Here is a 13,761-nt window from a genome sequence, read left to right as displayed (position 1 = left end):
CAAAGGAGGGACAGAGCTGCCCTTTCCTTGGAGCAGCCTCTGGAGCTGCGGGAGCCTCGGGAAGAGGTTGAGTCCTCCAGGGCTCTCCTTGTGCCACAGCAGCACCTGCTGGGAGAGGGTGACTGGCACAGCTGGTGACAGCCTGGCACAGCCCGGCACAGCCCTCCCCATCTGCCTGGCACCCCTCCCTGCTCATCCCACTGGCAGCATCTTGGCTGGCACATGCTTGGTTGATCCCTGCTCCTTTCCTCATGGATTTATTTGAGCCTCTGGACCCAGCTTTGCTCACTCATCTTTGCACAAGTGGTGGGAAAAGAGGAAGCAGCCCCAAGTTGTGCTAGGAGAGGTTTAGGTTGGATATCAGGGAGAATTCCTGCCTGGAATTCTCCCCAGCCCAGGGCAGGGGTGAAGTCTCCATTCCTGGAGGGATTTAAAAACCCTGTGGATGTGGCACTTGGGGACATGGGGCAGTGGTGGCCTTGGAACAGTTGGACTCGATGATCTCAGAGAGCTTTTCCAACCTGAACAATTCCATGATTCCCTGTTTCTTACCTTGCTCACCTAGACCCACCATTCCCTGCTCCAGGGGTCTCCCTACATTTTTGGGAAGAAAACGATGAAATTCTTATTTTCTCCTCAATCCTTTTGAGCCAGATTGTTCATGGAGACAAATCCCAGGTGCCCAGGCTGCCAGTGTCTGCTGTGTCACCGTTCCCCAAAAAAACCTGGGATTTATTTTTTCAGCCTGTTGCTAATTCCAGCTACATTTGCCAGCGGAACAGACAGCTCAGAGATAATTAAGTACTTGTGAGGTTGTGACAAATAGCTGGGCTGAAAAGGGGAAACCCTGCCAAAAACCCTCCCTGAGCAAAGGTTCGGGGCTTTTTCTCCCCCTAATTAGAGAGTGGAGAATCGGGGTCTCAATTTAGGGGGAACTGGAGCCATAAATGGGGTGGGGACAGAGAAATCCTTGGTGGGACCTCACTGTTACTCAAACGTGACCCAGAGCTGCAGCCAGGCTTTGGATTTATGGCATTGCCCCTGGAACTCTTCATCTTAATGGATGGTCTTGTCCCTCCTGTCCCCTGTGCCGTTCCCAGGAACGAAGTGAATAAATCCAGGGAACCATAACGAGCCGCTGGCTGCCTCGCAGCGCCAGGCACTGCCAAATGCCGCGGGAGATGAGGAGTCAGAGCTTTAAAGGGATCTTTCCATCTGGGACACTGACAGAGCCTCTCTTATCAGCTGTCACCACCCTCGTGGGCCCTGCTCCTTATCTCAGCCAGGTGCAGCTCTTGCTGTGCTGTTATCTCTGGTTTTTCAGGAAAAACTGATGGAAAAAGAGGGGGAATTGTTGTATTTGCACGGGAGATTTTTGTCCAGGATCTGCTTTTTTTCCCCTCAAAGTTGGACGTGCTGTGCCATTCCCTCTCCTTCCTCTCAGACACCTCCAGAAGTCCCCGTGGGAAGCTGGGTGTGCTCTATCCTGCTTTTTTCTGGAGAGGATTCAAGCTTTGAGTGTACAAAGTGTCCAAGGCCAGGTTGGATGGGACTTGGAGCAGCCTGGGATAGTGGAAGGTGCCCCTGCCCATGGCAGGGCTGGGATGGGATGAGCAGCGCAGCTCCTGGACACACGGAACTTGTTTCTCAGCTCCTCCCATGACGAGCTCAGTGAAGGAGTTCCTTCAACCAGAAGAACTTTCTGGATATCTGGGAAAAATCTCCTCAATTTATTTGGATCCCTTCCCTGTTTCAGGGCCAGAATCCTGGAATGGTTTGGGTTGAAGGGACCTTAAAGCCCATCCAGTTCCACCAGGGACACCTCCCACCATCCCAGGCTGCTCCAAGCCCCAATGTCCAGCCTGGCCTTGGGCACTGCCAGGGATCCAGGGGCAGCCCCAGCTGCTCTGGCAATTCCAGCCCAGCCCCTGCCCACCCTCCCAGCCAGCAATTCCCAATTCCCAATCTCCCATCCAGCCCTGCCCTCTGGCACTGGGAAGCCATTCCCTGGCTCCTGTCCCTCCAGGCCTTGTCCCCAGTCCCTCTGCAGCTCTCCTGGAGCCCCTTGAGGCCCTGCAAGGGGCTCGGAGCTCTCCCTGGATCCTTCCCTTCTCCAAGTGAGCACCCCCAGCTCTCCCAGCCTGGCTCCAGAGGGACTCCAGCCCTCGGAGCATCTCCGTGGGTTCCTCTGGACTCATTCCAACACATCCACGTCCTTCCTGTGTTTTTGCCAAGTTCCCTCCCTTGTCCCAGCTGGACTGGGTGATTCCTGAGGCAGGCTGGGATTGGATAACTCAGACCCATGGCTCTCACACAGCCCAGAAAGGTTGGAATCTGGAAGAGGCTGCCAGCACCACGTGCCCAGGGATCAATCCACACGGACAAGCTCCAGAGGGAAAATTCCCATCCTGGCCCCACCTGGGGCTGCAGCAGAGCTGTGTGGGCTGGCACAGAGCTTTTCCCTCGGGATATCGGGGTCTCAGGGGTCTCATCCCAGGGCTGTGACCCCCTGGCTCGCACAGGCAGTGAATCCCTGAGCCAGGGAAGGTTGTGGTTCCCAGGGCAGCCGGAGGAGCCAGGAGTGGGAGCAGGGCTGGAGGAGCCTCCAGGATCCATCTGCTGGGAAAGGCTTGGATCCAACCAGTCCCAGGCAGGAGCAGATCCACTGCCCAGGCTGGAAAAGGACAAATCCAGGATTTTTCCTGATCCACACAGGGCTCTGTCACACTTGGCCTCAGCTGAGAAGCCATGAGCCAGGTGAGCTGGAAAATCCAGGAGGAGTCTTGGGGTTAGGGTTGATTTTAGGATTAGGGTTGGGATTAAGGTTAGGGTTGGGATTAGGGTTGGGTTAGTGTTAGGGTTAGATTTGGATTTAGGGTTAGGTTTAGGATTAGGATTTGGTTAGGGTTAGGATTAGGGGTTAGGTTAGGGTTAGGTTTGGGACTATGGTCGGGTTAGGGTTGGGATTAGGGTTGGGTTACAATTAGGATTGGGACTAGGTTTAGGGGTAGGATTAGAGTTGGTTTAAGGTTAGGGTTGGGATTAGGGTTAGGGTTAGATTTGGATTTAGGTTTAGGGTTAGGATTAGGCTTGGGTTAAATTTGGGATTGGGGTTTTGGTTTGGGTTAGTGGTTAGGGTTAGTGTTCAGTTTATTTTTGAGGTTTAGTGTATGGTTCGGGTTCGATTTAGCTTTAGGTTTGGGTTTAGAGTTTGTGTTAGTGTTAGGCTTAGGTCTGGCTTAGGGTTTGGCTTGTTTTAGGGTTTGGCTTTGGTTAGCATTAGGGTTAGGGTTAATTTTTGTTTTAGGGTTAGGATTATGTTCACGTTTGGGGTTTAATTTAGTTTTAGTGTTAGGATTAGGGTTTAGAGTTTGGTTAGGGTTAGGTTTAGGTTTAGGTTTTAATTTAGTCATAGTGTTTGCATTTCTGTTAGGTTTAGTTTTGGGTTTTTGGTTAACTTTTGGTGTTAGAATTAGGGTTAGGACTAAGTTAGGACTTCAGGCTGTCACCTTTCCCTATAAACTCTATTGTCCTTCTTGGAACGACACCTTTTTCCCACTTTTATCCATGATTTCTCAGTGTTCCATTTCCATTGGATTTTTCCTGAACTTGCATCCTGCCGTTGCACATGAGGATATAGCAGAAATAATAATGTTTTATTAATATTTCCCATGTTTTTATAAGCAGTTGTTAATTTTTCTTTTTATTTTTTTTCCTTTTCTTTTGGAAGTATAAATTCATTTTTCCTTCCCTCCCCTGTGGAAAAAGCTCTTCCCGTGTCTTCCTATCCCACCTGCCAGGAGCTGTTAAAGCCTTCAAAACAGCTGAAAGCAGTACTTTGATTCCTATGATAGCCCCAAATTTCCACTCTTATTCCTACCAGGCTTGTCAGGGCTGGAGACACGGAGCAGATCCCTGGGGAAAGCTGAAATTGCTTCTCACCGGGATGAGTTTGTTGTTTCTGTCCCTTGGGAGCTGAAAATTGCCTTGGAGTGTTTTTCCTGCAGACAGGAGGGAGGTGCAGTCTGGGTTTTGGCAGCCCTGGCATTCCACCAAAGGAGCTGAGTGAAGGACAAGGAGGAGAGGAAAAGCTCCTGGAGGGGCTGTTTTCCCACAGGGAATGTCTCCCCATGGTTCAGGACAGGAGATCCATGAGGAAAGATGAGTTTTCAGGAGGCACCAAAGGAAAAGGAGGCAGGGCAGTGTTTAAATCAGGATTTTCCATCTCTCCACCCACCACACAGCATTCCAAGCATTTTCCAAGCAAGGCTGGACACCTCCCACCGTCCCAGGCTGCTCCCAGCCCCAATGTCCAGCCTGGCCTTGGGCACTGCCAGGGGTCCAGGGGCAGCCCCAGCTGCTCTGGCAATTCCAGCCCAGCCCCTGCCCACCCTCCCAGCCAGCAATTCCCAATTCCCAATCTCCCATCCAGCCCTGCCCTCTGGCACTGGGAAGCCATTCCCTGGCTCCTGTCCCTCCAGGCCTTGTCCCCAGTCCCTCTCCAGCTCTCCTGGAGCCCCTTCAGGCCCTGCAAGGGGCTCGGAGCTCTCCCTGGATCCTTCTCTTCTCCAGGTGAACATTCCCAGCTCTCTTAGCCCAGCTCCAGAGCAGAGGGGCTCCAGCCCTGAGAGCCTCCTCTGGATTTGCTCCCACACATCCACATCCTTATCCTGTGTCCTTGACCATCACCAGCTCACTGGGAGGTGTTCCTGCTCCATGGAGCTGCCCAGCTCCTGCTGGAAATAGTTCCAATATCCCCTTTGGAATTGTTAATGCCAATCCCTGTGGAATAAACTCCAATGACCCTCCTGTGACAGACCCCAGCTGCATTTTGGGGTCAAGCCTCCAAATCTGAGCTGATTCCTGAGTTGCCGCAATCCTTCCTCGTCCGCAGCCTTTTATCCATGGGCTGGATAAAATCAGCAGCTGGTATAAAAACGGGATTTAGTGCCCAACAACCCTAAAAAGGAAAGCAGAACTCGCAGTGGGGAAGTGAGGGATGGTGGGACAGCACTGGCACAGTGGCAGGGACACACAGGGATGACACGAGTGCCACAGCAGGGCTGGGAAATCTCCTCTGAGCCTCTCCAGGCAGCTGAGAACTTCACCCCATAAATGTGGGAGCTTCCAGTGTGCACAATCCCTGCTTCACTGTGGATAAATTCATTTTCCGTGGATAGTTCCTAGCAGGAAGCCCATCCTTGGTACCCGACTGTTGACCCCTCTCTTTTCCTATTTCCAGTGCCCCCCAACCTGACCGTCCCTCAGGAGAAATCCCCGCTGGTGACGCGGGAAGGGGACACCATCGAGCTGCAGTGCCAGGTGACCGGGAAACCCAAACCCATCATCCTGTGGTCACGGGCGGACAAGGAGGTGGCGATGCCGGACGGAGCCCTGCAGACCGAGAGCTACGACGGGATCCTGCGGATCGTCAACGTCTCCCGGGAAATGACCGGGACCTACAGGTGCCAGACCAGCCAATACAACGGATTCAACGTCAAACCCAGAGAGGCTCTGGTGCAGCTCATTGTGCAGTGTGAGTAAAGCCTGAGCTCCCCTTGATTTTCTTTTTGTTGTGCTGAGCAAAAGTTGATTTATTCCTCCCCTAAACAAATAGCAGCAAGAATCTTACGGCTGTTACATATTTGATGTGGGGTTGTTTGTCGCGGCAGTTCCCCGGAATCCATGATTTTCATGTAAATATGGAAGTAAAAATGACATAGGAGTCTCATTTGTGGTAAAAAAAAAAAAAAAAACCCAAGCCAAGTGTGAGGCAATCATTATTTTCCCCACAGCTTTGAATTCCTTGACACGCGAACAAGCAGATGAGAGAGGAGGACAGATTTCTCTAAATGCTGAGCTGATCCTGAGCTCATTTGTCGCTGCTGTGTAAAACAAGGAGGAAAAAAGGAGGGCAAGAGCTGTTCCCTGGGAGCTGATCCGCATCCAGATCCAGCCTCGGGAATGGGGAGGGAAAAGGGGGGGATAATCAGTTCTTCTTCACTTTGGAAACATGCGGCATTTGTTGTTGGAGCATGGAAAGCCTGGTTTGAGGTGGTTTCTGGGAATAACAGGAGGGATAATGAGCCAGTCTTTGTGCTGTGGATCTGAGCAGTCACTGAGCAACTTCCCTGTGCTGTCAGGACTTAATTTGGGTATTTTATGAAGTGCAGCCCTCATTTATTCCACTTTCAGTGCCCCAATCTTCTGTCACTTGGCTTTTTTAGCAGCTCAGCACAAGTGACCTCTTTTGCGGCCTCCAGGGAGCAGCTGCTGCCTCACACACCCTCAGTGCTGATAAGCAGCTGATTTGTTTTTCCTGGCTCTGTTTTATAACAAATTATTGATGCATTTGATTACATGGTTGGGATCTGCGGAATTCCCATCCCAGATTTTTCCTGCTGCTCTAGCTCTGCTTTAAATCCCAAAGTCAACGCTGAAGGGAGGATGGAAGCTTCTCCCTTGCGGGTTTCTCTTGGTTGTGGTGTTGGTCGCGTTAGGAGCGGGTTCATCCCACTGGAACTTGGGAATGAGGGGTCTGCGCCTCCTGTGCTTGGCTCAGTCCTTTTTTCCTGGGAAAAAAGGAGGCTCAGGGGGATCGCTGTTATTTTCCCACCTTTTCCTGTTGCCAAAACCCCTCTTTCTGATGCATTTTTGTTCTGCTTGCAAGGCAGAATTTTGCTAATTTTAAGAGGAGACACAACCTGAAAATGCTTCCAAGAAGTGGGAGTTAAACAGGTATTTCCAGGAGCTTTTCCTTTCATCTCTCTGTGTTTAGAATTCTGCTCCTTTTATTCACATCCTGGCAAGTGACAAATTGGAGATGAATGGAGAAAAATTATGGCAAGCTTTGATTATTTTTCCCGTGGGAGGAAAGTTTTTGCTCCCAACGACTCGAGCAGCGTTTCCCTACCGAGGGTGGCATTTAACCAATTGCCATAAAAACCAGTTCTCTTCAGAATTTTGGGATATTTATCCTAGATGCTTCCAGCCGTGATGAACAGGGAAAGATATTTAATGGAACCCTTTTATTTAGAAGATAACTCCTGGATTTCACTGGGGATGTGCTGTGTGAGGATATTCCCATTCTTTGGGAAGTTCTCCTTGTGCCAGCAGGACTTTGTCTCACTGGAAGTGGTTAATTAATCTATTTTCATGGAATTATGGAATATCCGAAGGGGGAAGGGACCCACAAGGATCACAAATCCAACCCCTGGCCCTGCCCAGACACCCCAACAACCCCACCCTGGGCATCCCTGGGAGCGGTGTCCAAGCACTCCTGGAGCTCTGGCAGCCTTGGGAATGTGCCCATTCCCTGGGAAGCTGTTCCAGTGTTCCACAGGGTAAATCTTTCCGTGGAATTTCTGCTCCAGGTCACATCTGGTGGGTCAAACTAAAGAAAAGTGAAAGGTAAATTCAAAGATAAAGGATTTTATTTCAATTTGCCTCCCTCATCTAATGCATCTTTTCTTTTCCCAACCTCTCTTTTCCACTGCCATTCTTTTATCCCATCTCAGTGGTGTCAGGATCCCAGCCTGGGAGTTCTCCAGGGAAATTGCGGCTTTTTGGGCTTGGTCACAGTTTGGCCTCAAGCTGTGGTTTAAGATTTTTTGCTTTTTCATGTTTACATTAAATCCTAAAACTTCCCTAGAGAAATGAAAATCCTGGAGTCACTGAATGGTTTGGATTGGAAGGGAATTCCTAAACCATCCTATTCCAACCCCCACCATGGGCAGGGACACCTCCCACTGTCCCAGGTTGCTCCAAGATGAGTCTTCCCCTGTGTTTGGTTTCCCATCATGGCTTAGATGGGATACTGGGAATTGGGAATTGCTGGCTGGGAGGGTGGGCAGGGGCTGGGCTGGAATTGCCAGAGCAGCTGGGGCTGCCCCTGGATCCCTGGCAGTGCCCAAGGCCAGGCTGGACATTGGGGCTGGGAGCAGCCTGGGACAGTGGGAGGTGTCCCTGCCCATGGCAGGGGTGGCACTGGATGATCTTCAAGGTCCCTTCCCACCCGAACACCTCGGTGATTCTTATTTTATGATTTTCCTGCTGAATTGTGGATAAATCAATTTTTAACGAATAAACCAAACTCTGCTGGTGGCAGACAGGGCAAATCCAGGGACAATTTACCAGTTCCACTTTTCCAGCTGCAGGAGAGGGCTGGGGACAGAAAAGCGCCACCAGGTGCCACCTCATGCACTGTTTCCATCGTGTCCCTTAGGAAGCGATCGGACAGCGAGGATGGGATCGTTTGTCGTTGCATTTTCCCTGTCTCCCTTTTCCTTCTGCTCTCCATAAAATCCTGTTTACAGCACAAACGCCTTCCCAAACTCATCCATCTCCAAACCCTCAGAAAGCCTCTTAAAACATTCGAGATATTTCATGGAAGCCTGGCTGGCAGAGCTTTGTTGACCACCTCGGGATACTCAGGATTTCCTGTTCTGTCGGAGTTCAACTTTATTTGTGTTGTTCTTCCTTGGTAATAAATTCCAAATAACTCTGGAAAAGGAGCTCATCCTGCAGGAATTACATTGGGAATGGAACAGAGCTAATTAAGGAGAAAGATGAGGCAGAGTGATGATCTCAGGTGTGGAGTGGAGCAGCGTAAATGAGTTATTCCCGTTTTCCATCAGCTGGAGAATCCAGCCCTGAGTCCTCTTTCCTTGATTTTAGATTTCTTTGCAGCTGGGAATGGGAAAAGGAATTTTTCTGCCTTGGAAAGGCGATTTGGCAGCTCAGGAATGTGCTGGGTCTACTCTCGAAATATCTGCCTGATGAAATATTTATATGCAAATATTGTATTAATAACGAGATCAGAGTTGTTGTGAGAGAAGGAAGCGTTCCCCATCCGAAATGGGACTGGGATTAATGAGCTAAAAACTCCTGGAATTTTAGGAAAGTAATGGGGAGAAACTCTTTGAACAGGTAGGGCGGCCAATCCCTGTGGGAATTTGCCACCTTCATGGAATTGTCTTGTGAATGGGGATCAGGAGTGTGGGAAAACTCCCAAAGAGTGAAATCTGCCAGATTATAAAATTTTAATTATGAAAGCTCATTAAAAAGGGATAACCAAGGAGCTGGAGAAATCAAATGGGGAAAATATCTTGATTTTTAAATAAATCTGTTCTAAATCTGTGTTTAAGCAGGCTGTAATGATAAAGGAAATTGGAATTTGCATTTAATATTAATATTATTTACATCCTTTTTTCCCCTCCTGATTGAAGATTTGAGTGGGGAAAGCTGATTAATATTCAGGACAAATATTACATAACCCAATCCATTCCCAGGCTGTGGCATTTATCACTTTCTGAACAAATTCTTTCTCCAGAGATAAAAGTCGGGTTTAATTTGGGCTCTTTGTGGTGGGAGAAAGGACAGCCTAAAAAAAAAAAGTTTAGAACTCGGTCTAATTTTTTAAATTCTGGGTCGTTTTCTCCCTTCTCTCCCAATGAAGAAATGACCTTAACAACTTGAAAATATCAGAATAATGGTGCTCCCACTGCTTTCGTAATCTTGATTTGCTTTCCAAAATGGTTTTCTCCACCCTGGTGGTTGTATCCGAGGAATTCCATGCTCCTGCCCAAAGGATCTTCCCAGGATATGGCACAGGTTGATGCTGCTAAGCTGAGCTTAAATCTTCAACCTTCCTATGGGGACATTTATTGATGTATTTAGTTTTATATATAAATACAGAAAGATTTGGGCACTCCGGATGGATAATTCCCACTGTCCTGGTGTTTCACCTATGGATCATTCCCAGCTCCTTAATTCCCAGTCCAGAAACTTCCCAGGAAACTGTAAAACAACAAAATTCCTCTCCAAGATCCTCATTTGATCGAGGCTGATTTCAGAATAACCCACAGGCAGTCATGGCTTGGGTGTAATTTATCCACATGGATCAAGGCAGGGAAAAAATTATGGAAGTCATGGATGGCTGGATTGGGAAAGTGAAATCCCAGGAGCTTTCTGACATTCAGCAAGGTCAAGGACAACGTTGAGTTTGCTGACCCAAGGAGGTGATGAATATTCAAAGCCTGGCACTGTGGAAAATTTAAATGAGGACCAGAGTATTTGAATATTTTCTTATTTAATATTAAAATTATTATCACGGAGAGACCTTCCTGTCAGAAATTCCAAAGAAACAGAGCATTCCAAAAGCTGAATAAATAGAGATGTTATGGGGGAGGGCAATGGAATTATTCATATTGGGGTTTTTTGGGAATTGGTCTGGGAGAGGATAATCCCGCCCCACAGAGCAATTCCAAAGCATCTTCCAGGCAAAAATGGTTTTGGATTTGGAAGAAGAAAGCGTGAGTGGGAATAGAGGTAAATATTCCATATCCATAGTAAATATTCCATATCCATATTTAAAATAGGAAGGATCAGAGCTTTGGTTGCTCCAAACCCCACCCAACCTTGAACACTTCCAGGGATGGAGCAGCCACAGCTTCTTCTATTCCCAATTAATAACAAGAGGTTGGATTTGAAGGGGAAAAGGGAATTCCAGCCCAAAAGAGTTGAGGAAAATCCAAGAAATTCCTCTCTAGACCTTGTGGAATTCAGGGATATCCACCCCCCCAGTTATCATGGGAAGAAGGTGAACAACAGGATGAGAGGGAATGATGTAGTTGCAATATAAAGGAGTCACAAAAAGCAAGGACAAGTCAACACCAATCAGGGAAAGGTAAATTGGAATAATTAATTGTCCTTTCAGCTGATGTTTTTTGCCATTTCCATATTAACAGCGGAAGATGCTGAGTAAATGCATTGCCTTTGTTTTCCTGTAATACTTGGAGATTAATTCCCATAATTACACGAAATATGGATTTCAACAGAACTCTGGCTGCAAAGTGCAGCATTAAAAATTAAGATTATTTGGATTGACACAGGACACAAATAATTCTGTCCATGGACGCTGCTGGAATTTGTCCCAGCTGATTTTTTAGCTCCAGAAATCCCTCTCCTCCTGCCTCACTTCCCAATGTTTGACTTTGTGCCTGTAATTGCCTCACAAAGCAGAGTTTTGAAGGCAATCCACAGATTTAAAGACAAGCTGCTGCTTTGCCTGTGCTCCCTCCCAAACCCTTTGGATCTTATTCCCAATGCCAGCATTATTATTCAGGCCTGTTGTCCACTGCTGTTAAGAGGGAGGTTTGCAAATCATTTCGCCTGTGGAGCTGGCAACGGCGTCAGCAGGAAGATTCCTTCCAGCAGGAATGAAATTAGAGCTCTTTGTGTCCCACATAATCAGGTTTTGCAGTGGAGCCAGGCCAGGGGATGCTGGATTCAGTATTGGAGTCGCTGGATGCTGGGAAATCTGGGAGGGTCTGTGGGAATGATGATTTTTTGGAGAGATTTTCCTTGGGTTCCACCAGGTTTTGAGGAACCACATCAGGAGTGAAATCACTGAAGGCAAGAGGAGTCTTGAGTGGAATCATTGAGGCTGGAAAAGCCTGCAAAGATCATCAAATCCAACTGTTCCCAGCACTTCCGAGGCCACCACTGCCCCATGTGGGCACATCCACAGGGCTTTCAAATCCCTCCTGGGATGGGGACTCCAAACCTGCCTGGGCAGCCCCTTCCAAGGCCTGACCTCCCTTTCCATGAGGAAATTCCTGTCCCTCAAAAATTCACAGTATCATGAAGGTTGGAAAAGCCCTCCAAGATCATGAAGTGCAACATGGCACTGCCCAGGCCACCAATGTCCCCAAGTGCCACATCCACATGGATTTGAAATCCCTCCAGGAATGGGGACTCCACCCTGTCCCTGTGCCAGGGCTGGACAACCTAATTAGGGAAGAAATTTTCCCAACTGTCCAATCTAAACCTCACAGAATCCCTGAGGTTGGAAAAGAGCTCCAAGGTCACCGAGTCCCAGCTGTGCCCGATGCCCACCTTGTCCCAGCCCAGAGCTCTGAGTGCCACCTCCAGGAATTCCTTGGACACCTCCAGGGATGGGCACTCCAAAGCTCCCTGGGCAGCCCCTGCCAAGGCCTGAGCACCCTTTCCATGGGGAAATTCCTGCTGCTGTCCACCCTGAGCCTGCCCTGGCCCAGCCTGAGGCCGTTCCCTCTCCTCCTGTCCCTGTTCCCTGCCAGCAGAGCCCGACCCCCCCGGCTGCCCCCTCCTGTCAGGGACTTGTGCAGAGCCACAAGGTCCCCCCTGAGCCTCCTTTGCTCCAGGCTGAGCCCCTTTCCCAGCTCCCTCAGGAACTCTCCAGACCCTTCCCAGCTCCGTTCCCTTCCCTGCTCCAGCCCCTCCATGTCTTTCTTCCCAAAATTTCCCCCAGGACTGGATGTGCTCAGCACAGGGGGGAATGAAGCTGCTGAAGGGTTCTGCATCTGTGCCCTTGTCTTGGTAGGACATGGATCTTACCCTGGATGTTGTCCAGCTCCTCCACCTGCCTGGCAGAGCTTCCATGGACCATCATTTCCTTGGGAATCACTCCAGTCATTATCCATCATCCATGACACTGCTGGTGTGGCCACAACTCCTCAGTGTGGAGACCACACTCATATCCTGGGGAAGATCTCCATGGCCTGGTGGCTCCTTGAGCAGCTTCCCTGATGGGAATTCCTGATAGAAAATTCCTTGTAGCAGGAATTTTCACACTCTCCTCATATTCAGAAGCTCTCCACAGAATAAAGGGAAATTTCACACCTTCCATTTATTATTGGTTTGATAAACAAAAAGCAGGGACATTTTAATTTTTTTTTTAGAGGAATTGTTATTTCCAGGGAGTTCAGACCTTTGAAAATAAACTCAAACCATTCAAATTGATGCATATTCCTCACAATTGATTCCTATTCCTCCCAATTGATACAAATCCCTCACTTTTCCAGGCTCCACTGCCATTCCAGTGCCCATTAAGAGATATTTTTTATCATAAAGCCACTTTCCTCCCTGCTCTAATTGACTGTTTCCCTCCGGATGGGGCAGTTTATTCGGATTTATTTCATCATTCCGATGGATTATTGGCACATTTTGTTCTCGGTGAAGGAACAGACTGATCCTATCCTCATTTTCCTGTCCGTGGCAGGGCTGCCTTGCAGAAAGGGACAGGGACATGAAGAATTCCCATTCCTGGTTAGGGCGACAGGAATTGGGACTGATTTTTCCACCAAAGGATGGTGATTTTTCCTTTTAGGAGGGTCCTGGCTTGCAGTGGAGAGGCCACGGATTCCCATTCTTCTGTAATTTGTTTTATCAGGATAGTTCTGATGTGTCTGGGCAATGTAAAATCATCCCAAGAAGTTTTGTGGAGCCTGGTCATTTCTGGAATGATCCGTTGGATGTTGGGTTTGGTACCCTCAACACTTTGGGAGCTACGGAGGGGAAACAACGCCATCTCTACATCCCCTGCATTGGAATAATCTTGGAATCATGGAATATCCTGAGTGGGAAGGGATCCCAAGGATCATCCATTGCAACCCCTGGCTGTGCCCAGACACCCCAACAATCCCACCCAGTGCATTCCTGGGAGCAGTGTCTGAACACTCCTGGAGCTCTGGCAGCTTTGGGAATGTGCCCATTCCCTGAGGATCCTGTTCCTTTTGGGTTTCGTTATCCTTTGCAAGCTAAAATCTGTGACTCTGAACCTGGAAGACCAAACATAAACCCATGGAATGGCTGAGGTTGGAAAGATCATGGAGTCCAGCAGGATATCCAGCACTACCAAGGCCTCCACATCTCTGTTGGAATTGGAAAATGATAAAATCCTGGGATTGGCTGGGTTGGAAGGGACCTCAAAACTCCTCC

General features: G+C 48.7%; 1 protein-coding gene across 3 annotated transcripts in view; it reads left to right on the top strand.

The window, feature by feature from the left end:
* MDGA2 (MAM domain containing glycosylphosphatidylinositol anchor 2) overlaps positions 1-13,761 on the top strand; it is a 233,286-nt gene that overhangs the window by 141,969 nt on the left and 77,556 nt on the right. For all 3 annotated transcript variants that reach the window (XM_048307676.1, XM_048307674.1, XM_048307677.1), the window contains one exon: positions 5,243-5,536. In XM_048307676.1, the coding sequence (XP_048163633.1) occupies positions 5,243-5,536 (294 nt within the window). The remainder of the gene's footprint in view (positions 1-5,242; positions 5,537-13,761) is intronic.

Source organism: Corvus hawaiiensis, chromosome 6 (assembly GCF_020740725.1).
Source record: "Corvus hawaiiensis isolate bCorHaw1 chromosome 6, bCorHaw1.pri.cur, whole genome shotgun sequence".
Classification (NCBI taxonomy): Eukaryota; Metazoa; Chordata; class Aves; order Passeriformes; family Corvidae; genus Corvus; species Corvus hawaiiensis.
This window is presented reverse-complemented; position numbering and strand designations above follow the sequence as displayed.